Below are 26,811 nucleotides of genomic sequence, written 5' to 3'. Positions count from 1 at the left end.
TGGAATCCAGTTCTGCTGTGAGCAGCAAGTGTTAAAGCAGACATGTGGTAACCATATTAAACATGCACTGTGATATTAAACACCCACCTTTAACTACACTCAGATAATTCCAGTAAACCCAAAGGTACCCTAAAAACATCCAACACACAGACTGCAGACTCAGGGTAAATTTATTCAACATCTTGTATTCAACAAGGCCGATATGCAGATACTCAAAGTATTCAAGAACTTTGAAAGTTATACATTTTTTTTTTAAATGAAAGGAAATATTACATGTCATGTTTTTCCCCCTTCTTGTTTAGGACTTCCTGGTGTACCTGGAATCAGTAAGAACGGGCGGGATGGAGCTCAGGGTGAACCCGGCCTTCCAGGGGATCCTGGTACTCCTGGTGCTGTTGGGGCTCAGGGAACTCCAGGCATCTGTGACACATCAGCCTGCATGGGAGCTGTTGGAGCATCGACTTCCAAAAAGTCATAAAGCAGTACAAGAAGTGGAGAAGTGACTGAATATTTAAATAAACAGTGCATTGTAAGAAAACAGACAAATCTTCCTAGTGATAAATGGACACATGTTCCTTCTGTTATTTTAAGTGGAGACTCTGACACAGTAATTCAGTTGTATGAAAAAGAAAGCATCAGATGAAAACCGTAACTAAAGATGCTTTATGAGCATTTTTTTCCTCCTCCCTCAATACCTTTCCAGAATTTTCACTTCTAAATCACCTCACCTTCTTCCCTGCCTCCCTGTGTTGAAGAGACCTGCAAGAGGAAGTGGTCCTTTTTACCATCATCTCCAAGCTGTACTAGTGCAGCTTTTCTGTACAAACGTTTGAGCCTTTGTCAATTGAATTCCTCAGTGCTGCTCCACTGACTTCAGCCATGCAGGTTTGTGCACTAACATCCACGTTGTTCAGGTTTCAGGCACCTAACTGCTGCTTACAGCAGTGGAAATAAGGCATTTGAGCATCCAGTACTGTAACACCTTAACACTCTGTGCTAAGACCATAGCTGAGGTATATGCTGCCTATTGCCAGTATTCAGACTGCACCTCAAATATTTGCCCAGCCTAATAATTACTAAGCCTCTTGCAGTCCAATTCTGCAAAAGGTGTAATGTATATATTTTAATTTACAGGGGGGAGTTTTTGTATTTCCATATGATAACAAAGGAAGTTAACAGCATTTTCATGTCCTCAACTTCAGCTATTTGCACAGTAATGGTGAAAGGAACCCCAAGTAAGGAAGGATGCTCTTCTAAAGTTCAGCCAGAAAAGACTTGTATGAACTGTTGTAAAAATAAAAGGAGATTTTTTTTTTAACCCTTTCTTTGTGATGTTATAAATGTCACTATACACATGGAAATGAATTCTATATTCCAAAACTGTTTTTCCTAGGATTGTTTGGAAATAAATTGCTGCAAAATTGTCAGTATCCGTGATTTCAAACAGTATTTACTTTGGGAGACCTTTTTGTATCTCAAAACCTGCTGGCATCATCTGTTATCACTGAAATTAATAAAGCTCAGACACTATTCTACTTCTGCCCTAAATGCTGAAGCTCATCAACAATAGAGCCATGTTAGTCTTTAAATATTAAGATAGTTTGTACATTTAAATCATCTGCTGTTTACTATATGCCATTTTTGGACTAAACAATACAAGAAACTGTTGGACAGCTGTGTGAAATGCATTAAAGTAATGCACCACTCTAAAAACAATGCTAATAGCTTTGTATCAATCTTTGGGGTCAAATGCATTAAAGTACAGCAAACAAACTCCATCATAGCAGTGCAATTTAGGAACTGTGCACTTATTCAATTAACCTACATAACTTTCAAACTTTTAAGGAGAAAAATGGGCATTTTATTACAGTACCTTATATTTCTTTTTACACTTAAAGGATCTATTTGCACGTAGTTATTAAAGTAACAGGACAGGGTGATCTACAACAATTCTTAACTGTACTGTATCACCTTAAAGGAAAAAGAAGGGAAAAAAATCCAAAGCAGAACCACAAACAGAAAAGGAGCAAAAGGAGAAAAATAATTACTAGCTGCCATGGCATTTTCTTGTTTTCTCTAGTCCCAAAGCCCCTTTAACAGAACACTGATTTATACTGCTGGCAGTCAATTTCCATTTTCATTTGGAATGATGAACGTTTTCTTTAAAGCTCCATTTATGTGTTTTTACAAGTTATAGTTTTGCAAGTCTCTCCCAGAGCTTCTCAAATAAATTAATCACAATAAGCCAAAGCCCCACACGTAAACAGAGATAAATGCAGTTTGGGTCATTCCTTATTTATCCACGCTCAGGCAATTCAAGGCTACTTGGTCTCCATAGCCATGCTGCGCGCTCTCCTGAACTGGACACGTTACAAATGAATCCGACCTGGGTGCTTTCAGTCTCCTGCCTGTTTTGCCACAGAACACGGTCTCAAATTCCTAGAAAATAATCAAAATACAAGAAGAAACAACAACAAAGTTTGATGGAGGTATTTACTTGAGAGTTGTGTTTTTGTTTCACTGATGTCTCGAAGAAAATTAATGTACCTTTAACAGTAAGCACCAAGGGACCGTGTTCCATCTGTTCTCCTATGACACTTATAGAATTGCTCTTGGGCTGCAAGTAGGGCTGTGGGAGCTTATGGGACATAGAACCCTTCCCTACTCTCAATCACTTTGAGCGTGGGCACAGATGCAGCTCAGAATCCCATCCTGTGACCACTGGCTCATAGCAGCCAGCTAGAAACATCCCTGTGAATAAGTGGGGAAGACAGAAAAGAGAAAGGAGAAGAACAGGAATGACTGAAGAAGGCCCTAATTCTACAGGCAGCCCCATTCCTGAGTATGATGCCAACTACAAAAATAAGTAAACTCAATCTGAAAATTCTAACTGAAGGCAGCCTATGATACCACAACACTGAACTGAAATTCTGCAAGGAGAGCTGGTCAAATAAAACAGCTTTATAAAGGACAGTTCGGTGACACAGTGGTCCTTCACCAACAGCACCCAGAATAAACATTCCATACACTTCAGCTACGTTATGACAGCTTTAAAAGTGTTTCACTATTTGATCAAGAACAAAAATGAAATTGGATTTGAACCTCTTTCAGAGAATCGCCGTGCTTTTCCTGAATATACTTCAGAAATGCAGTTGTCCACTGTAAGGTCGTTGCTTTATCAGTTTCAGAAGTGCAGAACGGAACCAGAAGATTCAGTTCATCACAACAAATCCGGATTCTGCGCCTACAAACAAACACAAAGGGTCATCAAGATGGAAGAGAAGGGAAAAAGTAATAATAATGATAATGTTTAAAGGACAATTACATCTGATACAAGCCATGACCTCTGGGGATTGCTTTTTGTTTTATTTTAAGCTATCTTTGGTTTGTATATTAGTGGTGTTATATACAAGTTAGTTACCTCATCTCTCTAGAGCAGCCTGCAATTAGGCACACACTCTTCTAATAAACACCAAACCCTCACCACCTGCATTGCTACTTCTTCCAAATAAACATACAGCAAATTCACCTCCTACTCTGGGAAATGACGGGACCGTTAGAGTAGCAGTATCTTAGGCTCCAAAAAAAAAACTTTGCATGGCAGCTCCTCATAGAAAAATTACCTTCTGTCTCTCTCCATGCGGTTATGTCTTTCTCTCCGCTGAGTAACTCCTTCCTGCGTACCACTCTGTACCTGCACACTGGAATGTGACTGTGCTGACTGCCAGGGGCCCTGTGCAGCTGCAGTGCTCTGGCTATCTCGCATATTTTGTATCTCACTAAGAGGTTTGCGATCTATGTTTGCATCCATTGGGCTTATTCGGCTGCAACTTCGTTTGTTTACCGCTTGCTTGCATAAGGTGTCTTCTTTGCAAAACAAAGAGGAAAAGAACCTATTGATAATCCTCCTACTGGTCATGGAAAATACCGAGCAGAGAAAATTTGTTGTTGTTTTACGTGGAACAATCCTGGCAGCTTTACAGCCAACCTAGATTGACTCTTACAGCAACACGTGTCCTAAACCCAAAGGCACCGATTCAAAATCCATCTAATTCCATTTGCTCAGAGAACATACAGAGATCATGCCTACCTTTAATTAGCATTTGAAGAAGTCCTTCAAATGTTCTTCAATTTGATAACTGGATCTGCTATATCAACTTTTGGGTCAAAAAATGTAGAAAGAAACCAGTTACTTACTCTAGACCCAGAATTTCAAAGATATTTTACAGCCTCAGGTTTTCTCTCTTCCATCTAGAAGAGCTAAACACTTTTGTAAATATAGCTAAAATTACTGGCAACTTTTTTCTTTAATCTACTTCCACACTGCCCACTGTGCATCTCAAAAGACCACACCTGGTATGATTCACTGCACTCGTATTCATTGTAGAACACATGCACATTAAAAAGGATTTGAAGGACAGAGAAAGCTAAAATGAAGATAGATGGCTTACCTCCAACTTTAATCCAAACTTCCTCAGGCAAAGCTTTATTCATAGCACCTACTGTCTGTTTTGTGGATTCCATTTCCTGATGGTAACAGAAAGAGAATGTTCTGGGAATCCCAATCTCTTGATGCGTGGCAGATTCCAAGATAGCACAAGATGTTCCAGAGGCCTGTGAAAATCAAAAACGGAACGCTTAGGAGGATTATATACATAAAATGGAGACAACTTTCATTATCTTTGTATGAATATCTTAAATTTCAGCTCCATTAGTCAACACGTTGTATGAAAATCAATCTCAATTACTTCTGCACACCACAACCAAGGCATTTTATCAGTCTGCTGAATTTAGTTCTACTTCTTTAATACGCTTCTGGCATTTCCTGAGTGCCACTCCATCTCTTTTGCTTCAGAGGTTACAGGGGAAAGGAAAAGCAAAACACCACCTTTCTCATCAAAATGAAGTAGAAAATAAACAAACAGTAGAAAATCTTATTTGTTAAACATCTCCTCCTGCTCTCCTACAGAATAAGAGATATCTGTATCTATGTTCTTTTACTGTATCATTCTCCTAAGACACCTGCAACACTATAACGTGATGGAAAACACAGCAATGACAGTGGAGCAGCAGAGTCCCAGGCTACAGCAACGAGGATAAGCCCAGGAGCAGCAGATGCAGAAACAAAGGAATAAAGATGCCTACCTTTGGAAGGCCTCAGGTATGCAGGGATCTCCAGCAAGACACACTCACCTCCACTGCCAGCCCTTAAATGAGGCCTGAGAAGGAGTGGATCCTGGCTCCACCCCTTCCAGTCACTCAGGTACATTGCAGGCACCTGAGCTCCACCCTGGCCCTGCCTTCCCACCAGGTGCTCCATCACTGCTTCCAGATGTGACTCAGCATTTCTGCTACAACACCCAATGGCTACTGCTCACTACCTCACACACGTTACTGCACGGCTGAACTGCCACACAGTCAGTTTGAGTAATTTTGATAGCTTAAGATTAACAGATGAACAAACTACAAATTGTACTGCTCACGTCTATCCAAACCAAGCCACACTTCAACATAAACCTTCACAATTCCACTACGCCTGGAAGATGAACGCTATTAGCATCTGACATTTGCAGAGTACAGTTAATGGAGAACATACGACCTACCTGAGCCTGTGAGGAATTAGCAGCTCCAGCAGCAGAACACGCACTCATGGCAAACAGTGGATGCGTGAACTGTGCAGAAGGCGTGGTGGGTGTGCTCTTGTTTTTCACCACCGCTGCACACTTGTTCTGATGCTGATGAAGGGGGACACCGACCAGCTCTGACGGCTGCTGAATCAATGTTACCAAGCTACACAGCAACACACAAAAACACACCAAGGTGAATAGCGAGAATGAGGAGCACAGAAAAACAATCACAGCTCTGTATCCTTTGGTAGCTATCATCAAGAAACCGCTTTCATTTGTTGCAAAATAATAATTATCTGTCAGCTGAGAAGGCGTCTTATTCAGCACTGCAATAGCCTCAAGGAAATGCTTAGCAGAACACTGATACAGTTACAGGGCCAAAGTGTTCACAGTGTACAACAAGACTTCCACCCGAAGTGTTTATCATAGCCAAGCCTCTACGTTGTATCATTCATTACAATAACCAACTGCCCCACATCATTTTGTTAGGATCAAGAAGCTGCCTTGCTTTAAGTTGCAAAACCAGGCAACTCTCTCACCTTTACTTAAATCACAGCTTGTTATCAATAATAAAGTTGTAAGGTCATTAATTTTGTGATGATGTTCTGTGCCACTGATGCGATACACAGGAGGGCAGAGAGCAGCTGCAGCCACGTGGGAGTGCCACAGATTAGAAAAGTGCCACTTACGATAACATCGCGTGTATTAAAGGACCCACCGTAGGACCCACTTCAGAAAAACAGTTCGAACTCTATGAAAATACATAGCTTAACGACAGAAACTGAAATTAAGCACAACACACTTGTTAAGAGTCACTCCAGATTCTTGGGGTTCTTGGCATCTGGGGCTTTCTGTCTGGACGCCGTTCAACGTGTCCTCCAATCGAACTCTGACTGCAGATTTCGATCTGGGCTCGGCTGCCATCGCCACACGCTCAACCACTACGCTCCCTTTGCTCACCCCAGCAAAGCTCTCACCGTGTTTCGCCCTCAACAAGCCGCACCCCGAGACTTCCTCGGAGCCACCCTTGGGCGTTTTGTCCGCTTGGCCGGCAGGGGGGTTCACCTCACCGAGCAACATCATCCTGCGCTCCTGGAAGTCCGCGTGCCCCACGCAGGGGTTCGAACCGGGCGCGCCGCCGTCGGCGGTCACTCCCGCCTGGCAGAGGCCGGGGAAGGCTGGCGGGCCGGCGGGGCCGCGGGAGGCGCAGCCCTCGTCCGGGGGAACCGCAGCGTCGGGCCCGGCTTCGGCCTCGCCTTCGGCGGCCCGCGGCTCCGCTTGCGCGTACAGCGCGTGCTGCAGCTGGCCGTACTCCACGTCCGCCATCTCCACCAGGCTGAGCTCCGCGGCGGCGAAGCCGAAGCTCTGCTCGCCGAATGCCGCGTCCGCTCCGGGCTGCGGGCCGGGCCCCGCCATGGCGCGCCTACCCGACGGAGCCGCGTCCGTCCCGCTCTCTCAACCACCGAACCCACCGCCGTCCGACGGCCGCGGGGCAACGCCCGGCACGCGGCGCACCACGCGAGGCGGCGGCTCGGCCCCTCCCCTCCCGCGCACCGCCGAAACGGCCTTCACCTGCTCCGCTCCGCTCGGCTCCCTCAGCCGAGCCCCCGCGCCAGCAACCCGGGGAGGCGCGGAGCCGCCTACGGCCGAAGGGCGGCGGACCCTCACCCCCGCGCTCTGAAGGGGAAGCGGAGCACCGCCTCCGCCGCCCCCCGTCCCGCCCTATCGCTCACGGGTCGGACGGCAGCGGCCAAACCCGCCTGCGCCGCACGCGCGGCACGGGCCGCCGCCAACCGCCGCGTGCAACCGCCCGTCTCGCGCATGCGCGCTGCGCCCCGCCAACCGCCCCGCCGTGCGGATGACTGCGCGCTGCCGGCGCTGCGGCGCTCCTCGCTGCCGGCGCTGCCTGCCCAGAGGCGCCCGCACGGAGTCGTTCTTTCCATGGCAGCGCCGCGCGTTCGTGTGTCAGTGTCTGTCACGGCTGTGCTCGTGGCCCTGTACTGCAGTACTAAAAACACATGCTGTTGTGACAGGCTCCAGAAACAAGTCGGAGTCACAGGCACAGAAGTACTATTTTAGCCCATGAATAGAATATAGAGATCCACGCTGTATGGAAACCTTCATACAGTCTCCCTTCAGGAGGTTCAGAAAATTTGCTTTACTATGAGAGTGGTGAGGTGCTGGAACAGCTGCCAGAGAGGCTGTGGATGCCCCGTCCAGCCTTGGAGGTGTTCGAGGCCAGACTGGTTGGGGCCCTGGGCAGCCTGGGCTGCTATGAAATGGGGAGGTTGGTGGCCTTGCGTGTGGCAGGGGGCTGGAGATTTGTGATCCTTGAGGTCCCTTCCAACTTGGGCTACTGCTGTGATTCTGTGAAAACAGACCTTTTCCCTACCTTCCTTTGCTGTGCACCAGTGACGGTAACAGCATGCGTGGGTATTTTCCATGGTAAAGGCCAATCCAAAAATGCATCTGTTACCTCCAGAAAGGAAATCAGAAATGCTGACAGCAGCTGTGCACATGCTGGGCTCTATATTCCTTCCTCCCCCTTCTAACCCTGCAGTAGTTGCACAGAGCACAACGTAACCTTTTGTGGACCTGTCGATCCTTCAGCTCACACTGCTCAGAGGAGCTCAGTTGAGGGTATTTTGTCCCAATTCAGATAAAACCTTCAAAATAAACCAGAATAAATCCTAAGAACAAACTCTCATGCACCTTTTGGAACAGCTACATATAAATATCAGTTAATAATGGTGGCATCCTGCAAAATTTCATCTTTTGGGGTGGAAATGAAACCTGTGGGCCATCAGCCTCTTGTGGTGACCCTCTGGGCTTGCTGAAAGGTACCAGAGACCAGTAGGAAATGACGGACACAGGCATGCCTCAGAAAGAGACAAAATTTAGCTGTAGATGTTTATTCTACTTACAGTAACAAAAACCTGTGAACTCCCATATCTTCATGTACAGTGCTATATTTTGCCATATAAAATACAATTTACAGAAATTTCTATCAAGTAAACCTAAACAAACACACTTGCTTTTTGCATACTTTTATGTATGTCTTTAAATTAGAAACATCTCATTAAGAAAAAATCTTACACCATAGTAGATGTTTGTATTTAATAACACCTCTCTGCATGTTAACGTGTTGTTTACAGGTTCATTTTGCAATCATTCCAACCAGCAAACCCGTGATGTGTGAGGACTTGTAAGACACACCAATATGAACCTTATAACCTATGGTGAGATACATGACATGGATGCTACTTGTAATGTAGAATTCAAGATGCAAGTATCTGTAGGAATCTAATTTTACCTTTTTCAAAACTATTTTATAAAAATACGAAAATACTTAAGCAACTGTTAATTTATGTAGTCAAATTGTAAATAACGGGGTTTTCTTATTTCATACTTCAGAATTACGTACTTGAAGAATACATGAAAAGTAGCTGTGTAATGTATTTCACAGTAAGGACTTTCCCCCTTGAATCATGACATCAGGTGTTACCAATCTTTCCAAGCTAAATGCATGTAGACCATTTTCATTGGACAGTCTTATATACAGTGCCAGAATGAGCAGGGGCTGACAAAAACAGGGGCATTTTTGTGGGGTTTTTTTTCAGGAGCACTTTTTTTCACACTTTTAGATTGAAAAGTAGAGGAAAGCGGTGACACTTCTTAAATCTCTGGCAGTTTTCTGCCCAAAGAAAACAAAACCCCCAAAATGCCTCACATAAATCAGTTCATCTGTTCAATAAAGTTATTTTTCATTCCTTTGGTATCCCCATCCTTTTGTAGACTCGATCTTTTGCCAATAGATCTTGGTGTTTTTAAAACGTTTTGCTGGTTATAAAGGTGCTACTCATATATGCTCTTTAATTACGGGTTTGTAAATATGTGGGATTTAAAACTCCTCACCCTCGTGAAAAGTATGAATTGCTTCTTTGCTGTACACTTAACAGATGGATTTCAAAACACAAAATAACTGTATAGAGAAAGGAAAATAGTGCACTTTAAGCTCATAACATTCCATTTCCAAATCCTCTGTCAAATAATAACACTGTTCTTCTGCAGCCTTTTCCTAAACACACAGTCTTTGCATTGTAAAGAAAGACAGCAATATTGGACTCCTTTTTTAAAGCGTGTGCTGTAGGAACAACTTGGACATCAAAATACCACATAAATGAGATGTACAGGTATGGCTCCTAGGATTTTGATTAAATTCTCTTATAAAATTACAATTCAAGTTACTGGAAAACATAACTTTATAATTTTAAAAAGCAATATGCTCTTCTTAGACTTTTCCCATTTCTGTACCGTAAATGGAAATTTTAAGATAAAGATGCGAGTAGAAAAAAACAAAATTTCAGAACAGGTAACGCTGTGAATTTTTAGAATAAAAACGTTATGCACAAAATGCAGCAAGTGAAAGTCCGGTATGTTCTTGCCGTTTACATCTTCGAGTATTTTCATTCACAGTTCTTCAAAAATTACTCATTTGTCAGTACATTGTATAAGGCTAGATTTACAACAGCACTTTTGCAAAGGTGAGAATATACAGTATATACAGAAGACACTGACTCGGTCCTTGCTGTGTTGTAAAAGTGTCTTATTTACGGAAAATACAGTAGCAGCCATATTTCTACGACTGAGCAGTGGACGATGAAGCTTCTGCCTCTGTTGGTTTCTGGCTTTCCTTAGGTGTTTCTGGCTTCACCTCTTTACCAGTGTCCCTGGTTTTGCTCCGATCTTTCCGATCTCTTCCTCTCTCACGATCCCGATCTCTCTCCCGATCTCTTTCTTTTTCCCTGCTTCGATCCCGGTCCCTGTCTTTATCTCTGTCACGATCTCTGTCTCTGCTCCTTGATCTCTCCCTGTCACGTCTTCTGTAGGATTCTCTGTCTCTGGTTCTGGCTCTGTCTCGGTCTCTGCTTCTTTCCCAGTCCTTAGCATGCTCGGAATCCTTCTCTCTATCTTTGTTTTGGTTTCTGTCTCTGTTTTTATCCCATTCCTTGTCCCTGTGTCTCTCCCAGTCCCTGTCTCTGTTCCAGTTTCTGCCACGGTCTCTTTCCCAAGGTCTGCCATGTTCACGATCCCTTCGTCTTTCCTCAAACGGTCTACCTTGTCGATTATCAGCTTGCTGAGGCTCTGGCTGATCTAAACCCTTGTCTTTATTTCCTCCCTCGTATCTGTCTCTCTGCCTCCCTTCAAATGTCTGGCCTCTATATTCAATATTTTTGCCTTCTCGGAAGTCAGGTGCTGACCACTGTCCTTCTGACTCATGCCCTTGTCCGGGAACACTGGAAAGAGATGCAGATGGTCCAGCCTCCTCCCACATGTCTTTTCTGTGGGCTGACAGATGACCTGGAAGGTCTAGGAGTGGTCTTGGGGTTGACTTCATACTTTGTTGCGACTGACCTTGGAAATGAAATCTAGAAGGAGGTTCATTTTGCTCTGGAAACATTGCAGGCGAGGGTCCTCTTGGTCCTCCGTACTGAGGTGGTGCTGGACCTCTCTTGTTGGCAAATCTGGGAGGGGGACTCCCTCTCCGTTCTTCAAATGGCTGTGGCAAAAGTCCTCTTGGGCCAGGTCCGTGATTCGGAGGTGGACCTCTCTGCCCTTCAAATTGATTTGTGTGAGGCCCTCTTGGTCCCCCAAAATGACTAGGGGCCGGACCTCTTGGCCCTCCAAACTGAGGGCCTCCTCTCTGTCCCTTAAACTGAGCTGGTGGAGGTCGTCTTTGACCTCCAAAAGGAAAAGGTCCTCTGTTTCCCATAAACTGAGGTTGATCAGATCCTTCAAATGGTCCTGGAGGCCTAATCATCTCATTGTATTGGGAATCTGAGAATTCCCTTTGTTCCATGTGAGGTTCCATGTGATCTTCAAACTGAGATGGTGACATTCCTCTTGGAACACCGTAAGATGGGGCAGGGCCCCTACTATCACCAAAAACCGGAGATCCATGCTGTGAAGAAAATAAGGAAGGGATGGGACCCTTCTGACCTCCAAATCTTCCAGGGGCAGATCCTCTTTGCCCATCACTGTTTGGAGAACCGTGCTCTTCTGAGAACTGTGGTGCTGGCCCTCTAAAGTTAGGTCCGTGAGGTCCTCCAGGTGCATTGTGCATTGGCGGTTGTGGAGGTCCTCCTTTCTGCCCAGACAAAGAAAATGGAAGTCTGTTTTCCTCAAAGTGCTGTGGGAGAGGGCCACCCTCACCCTGAATTGATGTAGACTCAGTTTGTTCTACAAATTGATGAGGCTGAGGGTTTCTTTGTTCTTCATACTGCAGTGAAGACAGACCTCTCTCTGGTTCATAGTGACCACCTGCATTTTCCTGAGAAGTAAACATTGCATTTGAAAAAGAATCTCTTCCTATTCCTTCCTTTGGCTCATTTGACCATGGTACTTGATGCATATCTTGCAAAGACTGACTGTCATTTGATGTGGAGAAATTAGGCTGAAAACACGTAGTCGGAGGTGTTGGAAGCAGCACTTTGCGTAAGGGTTTGGATGTGGAGGGTTCGCCAGGAACTGTTTGACTTACATTCTCCAAATTAACTTGAGCGGTGTTTTCAAATTTGCTACTAGGTGCCTCTTTCTGTGACACCGTACAAGCCTGTTCACTTGAAACCCAGTTACCAGCAGTGTAACTAAGCTGAGGAGCAGACATTAAGGTATTATCTTCCTTACCAAGTGAAGCTGACAAAGCACTTGGAAAACTTGCTGAAAGAATTTCTCTTGCAGGTGTTTCATTCTGTACTGCCTGTGGCTTTATTCGAGCATCAGTATTGTCGTTTATTTCTGTTGCCATTCTTCGGGCTTGTCGAGGATCTCTAGTCTGCCGTGGGTCAGAGCCCTGGTTTAAAACTTGTGCTTGTTGATTTGCAGATGAAGGTAAATCTACTTTTTGTACAGCTTGCTGGCCCTGTTGGAACAATTCAGTCTTTATTAGGGAAGATTTTGGTGGTGGTGACATTAAAGCATCAGACACTGAAAAATGAGCCATTGAAACGCCAACAGCCGCTCTTTGTTGTCTGAGGGCTTCTTCTTGCTCCTCTAATTGCCTTTTCTGTTCTTCTATTTGTTTGTTTAATTCTTCCAACATTTTCTGCTGCTCCACTAAGGATGAGGACGCAGATAAGTCAGGTACATATGGAGCAGATGTTTCTGGAGCACTGCTTTTAGCATCCGTATACATTTTGTTAGGTAAATCATCAACAGCAACTTTTGCTTCTTCCAAGATAGTTTCATCTTCCGGATCATAGGCCTCATCCTCTAATACTGCTGTATTACTTGGCTTTTCCACACTGTAAAGTTTTTCACTTTCACCTGTCTGCATTTCGAAAGCTTTCTCTGGATCATATTCTTCCTCGGGATCATATGGTCTGTCATCTTCCTCCTCCTCTATCGCTTTGTCTTTCGACATCTGTCCAAACTGCTGTACAATGGGATCTAACAAAGGAACAGCTGCCACACCTCCCTCAGCAGCTGCCTGAGCTTTCTGATTTGAAGACTGGGCAGTTTCAGAATCCTTAGCAACAGGTTCGAAAGATTTCTTTTTTCCAAACAGCGTCTGCAGGATGTGCTCGAGAGGTGTGGCAGTTTTTGAGGACGAAGAATGCGTAGCAGTAACACTTGGAGAAGCAGCGGCTGAGATCGGAGGCGGTGCAGTAGCTGTGGTTCCACTTTTAATCGAGGACAGTATTTTTAATACTGAAGGTGTAACTGCTGAGCTTTCTGGAACGGGAAGTGGGGGTGGAGGCGGCGGAGGAGACCCAGGGGGTGTTGTACTCACAGCTGAGTCTCCAGAATAAAGCCCGTATTTGGGGGTTTTCTTTTCTTGAAAAGAAGCTACTGGCCCCTTCAAGAACTGCGATGGCTCTGCTTCCTCCTGCAACTGAATCCGACTTCGCTTTTCCTCTATTTTGTCTGTTTCCATGCCGGTAGCAAGACGTTTCCCTTTCTGACAGATAACCAATCCAAGAATTAAATTTGGACGCGATGATTCAAGACCTGAAAGAGAACACAAAGATTGCATATGTAAAAACCATTTTTATCAGTGCTTTCAATAGAAACTTATTCCATTTTACAGTGGTAGCTACAAATGTCATAACAGTAAGTTCTTCTGTATTTCATGCGATGACTTATTGGCAATTCTATTAGTCTGCACACGTATGTATCTACATTTATTTACTATTTATATATGTATGCATATGTGAGAAGAAATATTTTAATCCCTTCTTTGGTACTCTTTTAATATTGTAGTAACAGGAAACTTTGCTAATGTTGCTACTTTAGTATTGTTCAAATACTAAAGAAAATTGTCATTTTTGTATTACTGCTTTTATTCTTGTCCACTCCCACTCCCTACTCAAACAGTTCCAATAAAACAGTTTGTAATAATGATAATAATACATTTAATATTACATATTAAATGTAATAATACACAGATATGTTGGACAAGCAATCTACCTTTCTGTAGGGCTAAGCTAGAATTTAAGAAGCACAGCTGAACAAAAGTAAGTTCTAATGCTATTAGAAAACCTTCCTTTGTTTTTTTCTTACAGATAAACCACATGGCACTATTAAACTTCACAACAACATCCGCAAACAGGCTGTTTGGAAACAATATTAAAGCTTGTAACTGACTCTGATTCCTTTTTCTGTTGTTGTTCTTTTCCCCAGCTAAATATCATTTTTAACACACATTGAGAAGTAGGGAAACTGATAACTAACACACCAAACCAGCACATGAGCCCTTAAGCAGATATGAGTTTAGCATGTGGGAGAAAAGGACACTGCGTATGTCTGCCTTCTCTCCAAGAAAGCATTTATTTGGGTATGAATTTGGCATGCTTGGCAATTTGGCAGGTTGCTTTTTAACCCCCTGGTGTAGGATTCAGATTGATGCTATGGGCACTGGGAGCAGAACTGCTCTGCTGTGAAAGCTTCTGACTCGAATCTCTGGAAGCGTTTATCTGAAAATGACCGGAAAGTTCCTGGAAAGAGGGAAAACACAAACATCCGTATGTCTGCTTCATGTGATTGTGCTTCTTCCCCTTACATTCACAATTCCCACTGGCACTTGTGGAAAATAAACATGACTAGAACAAAGGGCAGGGAATGAATCCTTTAACACACATTTAAAGGCAAACGTAGAAAAACTGTACAAAGAAAGGCTTTCTTAACTTCTGGATTTAATGACTTCAAAGAATCCCTTTTAGAGCCCACATTAATTCTATCTGCAAGCAGCTAGGAAGCAAAAATACAAAAACACAAAACAAAAGGCCAAGTAACATAATATTCAGTGCGGTTAAATGGCAAGGAATCTAAAACCTACACTGCTCCTTCCGCTCATGAACCTGCAACAGTTTTAAAAGCTAAGATACTAATTTACGTGCATCTTTGGTCCTACTAAACAAAAACCTCCGCTCACTAAGAACAGTTTACACCACCAAAAGCTTTTAGATAACAGCAATATATGCCTAAGTACATAAAAATCCCACAGATGCAGATAAATACTATTTGTGAGTCGTTAAGTACTTTCGGCGAAACAACGGAATGCAAAGCTTTAAAGGGACTCCTAAGTTCACTAAGTAGATACTAATTGTATCAGCTGCTTTTGTTTATGTAGCTGAATTTCTATTTGTGTTCAACAGAATTCATCTTCTCCAAGTTATGGTTGCTATGATTAAACTCAGAAACCACTAAAATGAGATCAGCTATTTTTAACTGAAGCTTTCTAGGTGAGAAGATTCCATTGCATACAGATGAACCTGAGTTACATTTTGACCAGGCAAGTCAAAATTTCTTCTCCTGTGAAAGTTTGTACTGCAAGAACTATGTACAGTCTGCTGCAATAACACTGCAAAACTACCACTGCTTTAAACCTAGTGTTGCCAGCACTTACTGTATATTTCATTAAGCCTTTCTTTCTGTCAACAAAGCCTTGCCCCATCATCATCAGTGCTTGCATTTCTTATCCTCAATTCTTGCTCAATTTAAGCCTCACTCTCCAAAAACTTAATTGTAATTAACAAGGCCTGGAAATTTTTTCGAATAAAGTAAATTAACTTGAAAGTCTGATGAGATCTCTCCACAGCTGAGGAATAACCTCTCCTCTGCAATTGTGTTCTTCTGATGGTAACTGGTAACAACACAGTGAGTCTGTTTTACCCACGTAATGGGGAGAGCAGCAAAATCTGCAGAGGCACTAGAAGTAATCTTTACAAAAGGTCAGAAACAAATTGAGACCAATCTGAATTTCACTCGAGACTTCCTATCAGAAATAGCTCTCGTTTTAAGTACAATGAGAAACAAGAATAATTAAATTTGACTGAATGTATCCTAGATATCCATAGTTGATTTTGCAGTTCAGTGTTTGAGTCTGACGTAGTTCTGTGGTTGAGAGGGTGCTGGCCGTGCTGCTTTCTGTAATAATTCCCAATCTGCAACGTATGTTATTTCCTATTTGTACATTTAAAAATTCAGTGCTATCTTTATCCTCCAGAAAAAACGTTTTGGTGTTCCTTAAGTGTTGCCAATTTTTACTTTCTTCCAAAGTTAGAAAAATATATATGAAAGAGCAAATACAGGAAGAAAGTGAATTGGCTATCTGAACCAGAACTAAGACTAGCTAATAATGTAGTACACACACAGCTCTGCCACCATAAGGGAGCAGGGATGGTGAGATGAACAGTGAAAGCAGGCAGGACAGGAACTAAACAAATAATTATCTTCAGCGAATCCAAGATCATCTGGAAAGCACCATATGAATTCTTGGCTCATCCAATTACAAATTCATTTGCATCCTTTGCCTGAAATCAGCTCCAGCCGTTCTGATCACAACGTATTACGTGCACATTAAGTTATAATCCCAAGGCATAGTCCAAAAGACAACTTCAGTGGGAAAAAGACCAGCCACAGCATATAGCCTGAATGGACTCAGTAGTGAGGTATGGTTCACACTGAGTGAATTTATCAGTAGGTGAGTAATGACTCCACACTTGGTCAGTGTTGACCACTGCAGAGTAGCTCACAAATCCTCCCAAAATTCCTAGCAGGCATTCACTGTTCTTCTGTCATTAATATATAGCTCATTTACAGAGAGACTTGTGATTTACACAACCGATCACAACACGCATCTCAAACACTGAATTATTGAATCAGGCAGGTTTCAAAAATCCATCAGATCATATCTCTAAAATAAACAACAACAAAAAAATCATTTCTGAATCCTGGTTAAGAATCAGAGATTAAGAATCACTAAATAGGGTAAAATTTAAGTACACGTTCAAGACAAATTCCAGTGGTAAGTTAATAACAGCTGTAACTGAATCTGTTTTGTTCAGTCAGAGAACAAATCACGTTTTAAAATGCTGAGACTGTAATTTTACATGAATATTAGAAGTTTGGCACAACCCACTATCTGCATTCATTCATTCCAGAGTGAGCAAACAGCAAGAGCTTATTTTGGATGGAAACACAGAGCAGAATGCTGATCTACCTCTATCTCCACATCCATAAACAGGTTTCATGACCCATAAATAGGCTGAATGCCTAATTTTAGGTAATATTGAAAATGTTGGCTGAAGTCTCCAACTACTGCTCAGTAACTCTCTCTCACAAGCCAGCGCTTTAAGTGCTGCAAGCTAAGTTGGCAGAGCTTTCAGTGCTAAATTAGTTATACAATATTTAACTCTTTCTGATTTGAAGTCCATGTGCTGGTTTTATTGCAACTAAAGCCATTAAGACATTATATGCTAAATATCAGCACTGGACATATATTTGCTTTTCTTGCCCTTGAATACATCTTTTCATAAGATCAGTTTTGCCACATTTATATGTATAATGGCCACATATTCTATCTAGTTTGTTTGCTGTTGGTTTTTTTTTCCATTTGTTGCAATTTTAAGAGCATTCTAAATAGCACGCAGATATTTCAGGCCTTCATTCTGCAAGAAAACCCACATCCAGTTTTAAACTGTCAAAAGAGACAACATTTGTGGAATCTCCTTTGCTGAGAAAAGGGCTTTCGTTACAATTAGTCTATTTTAAACATGAGGTCCTTGCGAGATTTGCAGTGCTGCCAATAAAGCCCTCACTCAATACATCACTCTTTCTATTGATAACTACAATTGATCTTTGTTTTTTCCTTTCTCTCCACGAGTTGCTTTGACATCCACACGTGAGAAGTGCTAAGTAACCTCAGTGTGTATGTGAAACAGAAGTAAATTCACATACAGGAAACTATCCCACAATGTAGAGTATCCCAAACACACATTACATCCAGTGATAAAATACTTGAGATGACGTAAATAAATGTGAATTTTCTTCCATTTTCCTCTCTTTTTAAATCACCCATGTCAATGTTTTTGGAGATCTTCTACGTACTACAGCAGTTCAGAGGTCCTCAGTCACCTTCCAAATCCAGTTCACCAAAGAACAGGAGAAATTCACAATCTGTGTGTGCCTGATGGAACTGGCTGAGACAGCAGGAATAAATACTAACCAGGACTTCTGGAGTGACAGGGTTTTATTGTCCTCTCCCTCCTCCCCCCTCCAGCCATATTAATCAGCACATCTTACACTGTCTACAGCATAACGCTTTTAAAGTACTTTCAAGTCTTCTGTTAGAAGGCACACGATTAAATTTAAGGAGACAATGACCACTTTGTACAAAATACTTTTATTGAGTATATAAAAAAAAAAAAAGGTGAATTCCATCAGATGTCATTAAAGAGTATGGATTACATGTATTTTATGCTATGGTTTGAATACATACACAAAAAGCAAGAACAGCTTACCTGGTATTTTTTCCCCCATGTAGTGGACTCTGGTTTTAAAGTACGAATACAACTGAGCACAACTATGAGGTAAGGCCTTCTATAGAAGCTTCCAAAAAGAGTGAAGACTAAGCTGGTCTTCCATTAATTAAAGGTGGCTATACCTTTGGAACCTTGCCTCTATCGTAGTGCTTTAACACACTTTGCCTAACAAATGTGGATTTCTATTTGCCTCAAACACACAGAAAATTCAAGCCAAATATTACTTCCGATAATTTTAACTATAAATAGAATGGAATGTAACTCACCTACACCAACTGCTGTCTACTGCCTAACTGAAGGAATATGATTTCCCCACTCCCAACAAACTGACTTTCAGAAGTCAGTGATTCATCTGGTTGGCCCTGCCAAGCATGGAACACTTCAAACAGCTTGTGTATATGCGTTGCATGAAGCACAGTGCAGAGCAGCCCAGCAGCCAATGTAGTGAAACCAGTGTCAATATTACCTTTGTCTTCATACACTTTGACTCCTCTGAAGGCTGAGTCCTGCTTGATGCAAGTGACAGTGCACCACTTGTAGGGACCTAAGGCTTTGCAGATTTGTGGGTTGCCGAAAGTAGGGTGAGTTTGTTGTTTTCTTTGTTTGTTTGCTGTCACTGTTTGGTTGTTTGTTTAATGTGGCTGTTCTACGTAATCAATTTTATAGCAAAATCATCCTCCTAATAGCACTTATGCAACTTGGTAGAAAGGCTATGTGAGTTTCAAACTATTTTACTTTGAGACGGTTGACTTTGTAACTTTTCCCTGTATGATCTGTAAAAATGTTTTTATATGAAATATATACTTTTAATAACACGTCAAACATTCAACAACTTGTTGCTGATTCTTCTTTTGTGATTTTACCTAGCGTTTAATCTCCCCTATGTTTTGTGCTTACCTGGTCCCTCAAAGGGCAAGAGTTTGGAAGGTATTGGGTCCTTAGAACTCAGTGGGATCAGGTAGAGATCCTTGACATGTCTGTTGTTATTAGCTACAACACCAAAACGACCACGACTGCTAAAATAGGAGTAGAGAGAGATATAGGCCACTTCTTCTTCTTCTGTGGCAGGATGGAAACGAATCAAACACAACTCCTGTAATACAAAAGCAAAGTGGAAAAATTCAACCTGTAGCATATCAGCAAATAAAAAGGTAAACGGCAAATTCCAGGGTTAAAAATTAGCTGTGTACTTATTGATCTGCTATTTCTTCAAGGGATGCTCTATCTTTAAGACAATGCTGTTGTTCAATCAGCAAAATTAAAACAGAATTAGGCTCGGCGTTTCAGAAATCCCAATTACTTATGTATCTCACTTCAATCTATCCCTCTTGAGGTTCTGAATACTCGATTATGAAGGAAATGGGAAAATCTTAGTTTCGTAATTATATCTACATGCTGTGCTTAAGTTTTACCACTTCTAAAGTGGTTTTAATAGTAAAACTAAATACAGGCACTTAATGATAATGTCCTGGTTTTTAACATTTGAGTTTCTGTCTTTGATACTGAATATGTAATTGTTTACAGTTAATCATTAAAAAACAGTAAGTAGTATGAAGTCTTAACTGGTATGCAGGGGAAAGATGATCAGCACCTTAATAGGCAAAGCTTCCTTCAATAAATCAAAAATTTCAAAGTAGTATGTGATGTCAGTAGTTTTCTGAGTTTGATCTGTGCCAGTATTTCCTGATTATTAACTTATATTATCAAAAGTTGTCATTTTTCATTGCTGCATATTTCTTCTGTATTTTGCAAAGGATTTTAAGTGAATACCTTAGAAAGCGAAGATTTGAGTTTGCCAACATAATCCCAGACTGTCTTCGGTGAGATCCTCCCACCAATATGAATTGTATCTGGTAAATCCTAAACAAGAAGTATTACATGGTAGTGTAAGCCAAGAGACTTTAGCTTTAACACAGTGCAGACTGCCCCATCCCAGTAGCCCAGGGGATAATGCACTATTCTATTTTAATGAACTTGCACATATACATCTCTAATTTCAGACATTCCAATTTCCAAATTTCAAGGTGTTATTGCCAAACAATGACAGCAGTGGAAGGCCAAGTACTTTTATTCACCCATCAGCTATAGTTCTCAGCTTTGTCTTATAGGAAAGCTGTCATTTATAAAAGCTAACAAATTAAAGACAAGATTTTTAATAAATGGCTAAAGAAATATTTTTAACAGATCACAACAGTGATCCAACTGGTTGCGAGCAGAAGGTGGCACCTATTTTAAAACACTGGCTATAAAACTTCTTTTCAAAACCTGAATCTGAAATAAAGCTGTGATTCCATGGTAGATACTCACATATACATATACACATTTAATAAAAGACCTGAGACTTCTTCACAAATCTGTGAGGAATTTTTTAAAGGCTATTTTTTTCCTTTAGCTACCATTCCCCTACTTCTAAAGGGATGCCCATTCACCACTGTCAGACTTCCAATATAATATATATAGCGACCATAGCTTTCCTAGCAACTGGAATTGCAACGTATTCTGAACACACAAACACGTCAGTGCTAACCTCACTAAGATAATCAAAGCACCCGGAGACAGGATATGCTTTAGTGACAAATTTGGCCACACTTTGCATGTTAATAAATCCTTTCCAGATGGTGTTGAGACGAGAGAGGAAGAGGGAAGTGTCGCTGTCTTGAGGTGAGCGTGGCTCTGCAACGCTGTAAAACAAATCCAAAACAGAAAAGTTACAGATCACAGCAACAATGCTGCTTTCCTTTTTCTTCTCTTGCCTAATCCTAAATAACAGAATCCTTTATAATTGCTTTGTTAATGTTTTCCATTAACTAGGGATTAATGGGAAACGTGAGGAATAATTGAAAATATACTTGTAGCTACAGACAAGCAAAATGATACTGAAAGACATGATGTTTATAGAACTAGGGTTAGCACTGTGAGTATTGTGATCCTGAGAATGTAACAGCTAATTTGAATTACGTAGCTTCCACTAAGCGAGACAACAATATGCATCTGAAAGAGAATCTTATATATAGGGAGTGGGTATGAACAAAACTATTTTAACTGCAGTTCCATAAGCATATCCTTAGCAACACTTATTTTTTCTATTTTATATATATATATATATATATATATATATATATATATATTATATATATTCAGAATACATTAACAATGTGCTTCCTTCCAAGCTGATCAAATGGTTAATTTTAATTTATATTCATAAAGTGAGACGTAACTGTTCTGTGTTCATATACTTATTTTAATAGGTGAAAATCTCAAGTGCCTTTAAACCATCTCTCATATACGCTCACTTTCTATACTTGAATGTATATGGAGATTTTACCACCAATTACTTTTAAGTTTTATTTCTCTGTTAAAGCACATTGTAGTGTCTCTGCTGTCAATTTACAGTGATGCTCAGAAAAAATTTACCAACAAGAGAAGGTAAATGAGGAGATTATCAATTAAAATTTTGAATCAAGTTATTTGAACTTTCAAGTTGAATGTGCCTTTTGATTATTGGCAGAGGGGGAGTGAGAGGAAGAGGAGGATAAACCAACTTTGAAGGTGACTAGGCTAAAGATTCAGTAACTTAGCTTGCTATTAAATATACGCACTTGATACTGGGTAACTGATGAACAGCTAAGTATCTTGGATCTGGTGAAGACGATGGTTTTGTTAATATTGATTTGGGGACAGTCATAACTGGCTTTGACGTTTCCTGCTTTGATTCTCCCACTGAAACTTTCTCAGATGCAGGACCAGATCGTGGGGCAGTTGCTGCAGTACCAGAGGAGGTACCCAGGGCCGTCCTCGGGTCTCTACCAGAAACTGTTACAGTTGTGACAACTCCACCAGCACAAACAGCAGGAAGAGATGAAGCTTCTTCAGGGACAGAGGAGTCAGCATTGTTCTGGACTTGAGTCGTAGGAATATAAGATCTTTCTACATTTGACTGGGAAACCACTTCTGCTGCAGGTTCAACATCAGTTTCCATTGCATCTTCAGCTACTGCCTCTTTGGCTGGCTCTGCTGCTGCTGGTGCAGAACTTTCGTACTTCGGCTGAACTTCTGGTTTTGATTTTGTCTCCACCTTTTTAACAGAAGCCGCTGACTTTGACTTCTTAGCAGGTACTTCATCTTCAGATGCTGAAATCTGACCTGTAAATTCATTTAAAATGCTTTCGGTTACTATTTAACACTGAAAATGTTCTAAGAGAAAAACAAACAAACATGCAGACAAAGCTCTTAAGAATTAAGAATAACATCACACATAGTCAACATGTAGATACCTGTACAAATTTTGCAGTTTAAATCAAAAAGATGGGCTCGGTGCTGACTTGTTGTATCCTTCAACATACTGCTAAAAACATCCAAAGAAGGAGCACTGTTTGATTTTGGTACACTTCGTGCTGACTCTTGCTGCTCCTAAAAACAAACAAACAAACATTCTGGTTGATCACCAATTCCAATCACAAAGAAATACTTTGGGAATGTAATTACAGGAAAATGCTCACAGCACACCTATGAGGTAATAGTCTTACAGCTCAGTGAAACAGGTCACATTTCTGAGGAAAAATTTGAGGCCCCAGTTAGTTACCACTGACCTCCTTTGAGGTCTTCATGCTAAAGCAACAGCTGATACTTACATCGGAATCAGACACTGGTGGAGAGTCTTCCATATTAAGATCAGGTGCATGTTCCCGTTTCACAGGTACTTTCTTGACCTCCTGTGATTTTTTTCTCGACTCCATCACCTGAGAGAAACAAAATCACTTCAATAAGAAGACTGCACACTTACTTTATAATTGCATTCTGTACTTTCTTACTAGTTGGCTAGTGGAAGAGAAAAAGCCTTCTGAAATGTAGAATTGTTCCTACTTCATTATGAAGAAAACAGTAACAGGAGTGCTAAGGGCTGGTGAACTTGCTTTTAATTCATAACTAAGCACATACTGGAAAACTGTACATCACTTACTGCTTTGGTTGGTTTCTCTTTCCACACAGACAGTTCTTTAGATAGAAGTTCTTCTGGTTTCATTCTCACAAGTTTTGACAGAGAGATTTCCCCATGAAGAACACGATGAAAAAGTCCCTATAAACAAAACACACTGTTGCTATGCTGAAGATAACAAAAAAGATATGCAGTGTTGAACTGTCAAAACATGTTTGGATTTATTAATTCCCTATTAAAAATATTAATTAATTATAAGCAAAGTGGGAAAGGTGCAGCAACCAGAAAACAAGGATGAAATAAATATCAAGTACAAGTTTTCCTCATTATCATAAAAAAGTCAACTTAACTGAACAGTTATTTCAGAAGTTGAATGGCCAGTTCTGTTTTATATCTACTGCAGAAATTAGAGGGAAAAGTCCCACAAAGTTTGAAGTGTTTTCTAGTATATATTTCCACCTGCAAAAGGTTTTCTTCCTTTTAAAACAATCACGTACAGAAGCAGTATCTGATACATACTACAGAATGTCACAGGAGGAAGAATGAAGCCTATAATTAAGAATGCCATTCAGTGAATATTCCACTCCAAAGGCCCAGACTGAATAAATACACATGATCCAACTGAAGTTCAATTCCTACTAGATTTTTTTAAAGAGATTTGGAAGGATTTAAAATAATCTTGTACTGTATAACTCATAAATTGCTACCTCGAAACTCACAATTTTCAGGATAGACCTTAACATATTAAAAAATATTAATGTATTTCAGTACATTTACTGCTTAAGGAAATTCCAAACCTGGTTTTTTGGGTCCTTGAGATTGAACATGATGCTGCGGTATTTGCTCTTGTATCGGTTGTCCGTAACTTGAAACAAATTAAACATCTCCTTCTCAATATTTAGCGCTACTTTCCCCACTTCACTCTCTGTCATGACCAGATCATCGCTATCGTTGACTCTGTTAAAAACAAGATGTCCATGCATTTATGTTAGGCACGAATCTTCAGGTAGCATTCATTAAAAAATAACCTTCCAGAGGAAGGAGCGAACCTGAGCTCCTCTGCACCCAGCAGGGACTCAGGTCTCTTTTAAGACATCTCAAAATCAAAGCGTATTTCAGGACCTCAAGCTGAGAAGTATGGCAGCCTCTTGTCTCTGTCTACAGAAGACAGGAAAGACAGCTTGGATGAGCTGAGGTCAGCCTCTGCGACTGCTCCTGGCACCAAATGGAGCTTTCTGCCATGAGCTACACAGGAAGCCTAAGCTCTTGAGTTTTAAGCTCAGACTTCCCGCTGTGAACATTTCTAGTTCAGAGACACTACCAGAACGCAGTGGTGCAAGCCTTGACAGCCGACCACAGCTTTAACAGCACTTGTGGGACAACATTTCAGCAATCTTTTTTTATTTATACATATAAGTGCTACAGTTCCTAGCTTTTCACTGTGACATTCCCAGTACTATTTTTGTACCACCTCTACATCTGCAAGCACCGCCATCGCCAGATTTTAACTTCAGATCACTGCACCTCAAATGCTTCTGTGCTGCAGTTTAATTCTTCAGATGTCACTGTCTCAGCAGAAATGGGGTAGGGGCTTCGTGGCTTTTCTTTAAAAGCCTTTTCACCTGCACATTGATTTTAGATCCAGATTTTTTATTTTTAATAAACCTGAAATGCTAAATGCATTTTCAGTTTCTAGTATATATACCAGTTTCTAGTATAAGTTACATCCTTCAATTTTGCTTATTTTCAGATATAGCTTCCTATACAAAATAAGCGCTCTGAATTCCCACCTCTTCCACAAAATTTCTTTTAGGGATCGCCGAATATTTTGTCGAATCTGAGAGTTGGGCTGTGACTGGATAGGAACAGCCGATACTTTCACTTGACTACTTCCAGATGCAGTGGGAACAGAAGATGGAGCAGGCCTTTTGAGTCCTGCACCCAAACTGGACGATGCAACTGGCTTTTTGGGTAGCGATGAGGCAGGAGAAGGAGCTGAAGGCTTTGAAGGAACGCTGTCTGATGAAGGCCACGGCTTCTTGGGAATTACGCCTTTGAAACTCCCAGTAGAAGACTTCAGTGGCTGTTTGGCTAGTGACAAGCTAGAGAAGGTTGGGGCCTTCTTGGGAAGAAGATTTTTAGTGAGAGATGCCTGTTTCTCTGCCACAGATGTTGAAGCAACAGGTCTCTTTGATGCCACAGTGTGCTCTGCTGCTTTGTCTTCCTTCTTTTTATCTCCCTTTTGAGCTGTCAAAACAAAGAACAGTACAATACTAAATACTTACATTTATGGCTTGCTGTTTACAAAGACCGTTTATCAATCTATAAGGAAGTCTGTGAAATGACACTTCTAGAGAATAACTACCAAGCTTACAAATACTGAGAGAAGAAACTTGCCTTGAATGCAAAATAATATATCTTGCCAGACTGAAGAGTTTAACAGCTCCACTTCAGCTGTGCAGACTGAAAATCTTATTCACACGCTATGCAAAAAATCTGACAAAGGCACCACCTTCAAAGATTCCCGAGCTGGATTTCATGATCAAGCTTCAAAACTCCACACTCACACAAAGTCAAAACAACCCATATCTTAAACAGAAAAATCCTCATAGTAACTTGTAGAACTGTTTCACTGTGGAGGTTGACTAGATTCCACCAGTTTGTGGCTGAATTAATGTCACCCCAAGCTTAATATTCTTGAAGTTTAAGAAATCCCCTTCCACAGACTTTTTAAGGAACAAGGAAAGAGAGCCAGGTTACATAACACAGAAGTTGCTGAAAGTTTTAACGGCATTCTCCATCTACTTGGTCATTACCACAATTAAATTATGATTAGATCTTCCTGTTCAGTTTCCAGCTAAACTCTAGATTTCCAGAATTAAACATTAAAAGCTGTGGCCATCTAAATGCCATCATGTCATTCACCATATCCAAAACTTGCTGTTTAAACTAATTATTCTTTCTACCATTACTAAACAGATCAATAGCCATAATCTCATGCTTAAGTTAGACTTCAGTGGGACACAAAGCCAACCATTCCTTCAGTTTTTCATCCATTCACCTTCTGGCATCAACAGAAACAATTCAGAATAACAAAATAAGCCAAAAACAGCCCCTTGTACAGCAAACAAGATTTGTTGTTCCACCTCAGCTTACCAGTAATATTATGTTTACAGTGGGCTAGCACTAACACATGCATCACAACAGTTCAAACAACGATGGGCTCTGAGTGAACCTACCTACTGAAATACAACACTTCCAATTAGAAAAGTCAAACTTACTCCCTCAAGTCTTTTTTCCCCTCTCACAAACCTGCAGTTAACTACCAACCAATTAACACACTAATTTTTATCTGATGCTTTCAACTAGTAAGGATTTGTCAATGGAAGAATTGGCCCTGAAGCTCTAGATGCAAAAAGCTGTA

General features: G+C 41.2%; 3 protein-coding genes across 9 annotated transcripts in view; 1 reads left to right on the top strand and 2 right to left on the bottom strand.

The window, feature by feature from the left end:
- The window catches only part of COL9A3 (collagen type IX alpha 3 chain), a 32,610-nt gene extending 32,124 nt beyond the window's left edge, over positions 1-486 (top strand). Inside the window, exon 32 of the mRNA XM_048962780.1 lies at positions 303-486. Coding sequence (XP_048818737.1) covers positions 303-478 — 176 coding nt within the window. The 3' untranslated portion in view covers positions 479-486. The remainder of the gene's footprint in view (positions 1-302) is intronic.
- Positions 487-2,290: 1,804 nt separating this feature from the next.
- TCFL5 (transcription factor like 5) lies at positions 2,291-7,188 on the bottom strand. The gene is made up of 6 exons (XM_048962781.1): positions 6,430-7,188; positions 5,604-5,790; positions 4,452-4,614; positions 3,624-3,867; positions 3,103-3,244; positions 2,291-2,439 (listed from the first exon to the last, which is right to left on the bottom strand). The coding sequence occupies exons 1-6, from the start codon at positions 7,041-7,043 to the stop codon at positions 2,293-2,295; spliced, it is 1,497 nt and encodes a 498-aa protein (XP_048818738.1). The 5' UTR covers positions 7,044-7,188; the 3' UTR covers positions 2,291-2,292.
- Positions 7,189-8,527: 1,339 nt separating this feature from the next.
- DIDO1 (death inducer-obliterator 1) overlaps positions 8,528-26,811 on the bottom strand; it is a 49,716-nt gene continuing 31,432 nt past the window's right edge. For all 7 annotated transcript variants that reach the window (XM_048962511.1, XM_048962515.1, XM_048962512.1 and 4 more), the window contains 10 exons: positions 25,178-25,634; positions 24,185-24,344; positions 23,412-23,528; positions 23,083-23,190; positions 22,726-22,861; positions 22,051-22,594; positions 20,979-21,132; positions 20,222-20,311; positions 19,349-19,544; positions 8,528-13,637 (listed from right to left, as the gene is read on the bottom strand). In XM_048962511.1, the coding sequence (XP_048818468.1) occupies positions 10,267-13,637; positions 19,349-19,544; positions 20,222-20,311; positions 20,979-21,132; positions 22,051-22,594; positions 22,726-22,861; positions 23,083-23,190; positions 23,412-23,528; positions 24,185-24,344; positions 25,178-25,634 (5,333 nt within the window). In that variant the 3' untranslated portion in view covers positions 8,528-10,266. The remainder of the gene's footprint in view (positions 13,638-19,348; positions 19,545-20,221; positions 20,312-20,978; positions 21,133-22,050; positions 22,595-22,725; positions 22,862-23,082; positions 23,191-23,411; positions 23,529-24,184; positions 24,345-25,177; positions 25,635-26,811) is intronic.

Source organism: Lagopus muta, chromosome 16, assembly GCF_023343835.1.
Source record: "Lagopus muta isolate bLagMut1 chromosome 16, bLagMut1 primary, whole genome shotgun sequence".
In the NCBI taxonomy this organism is placed as follows: domain Eukaryota; kingdom Metazoa; phylum Chordata; class Aves; order Galliformes; family Phasianidae; genus Lagopus; species Lagopus muta.
Note: the sequence above shows the minus strand (reverse complement) of the source record. Positions and strands in the feature narration are given on the sequence as shown.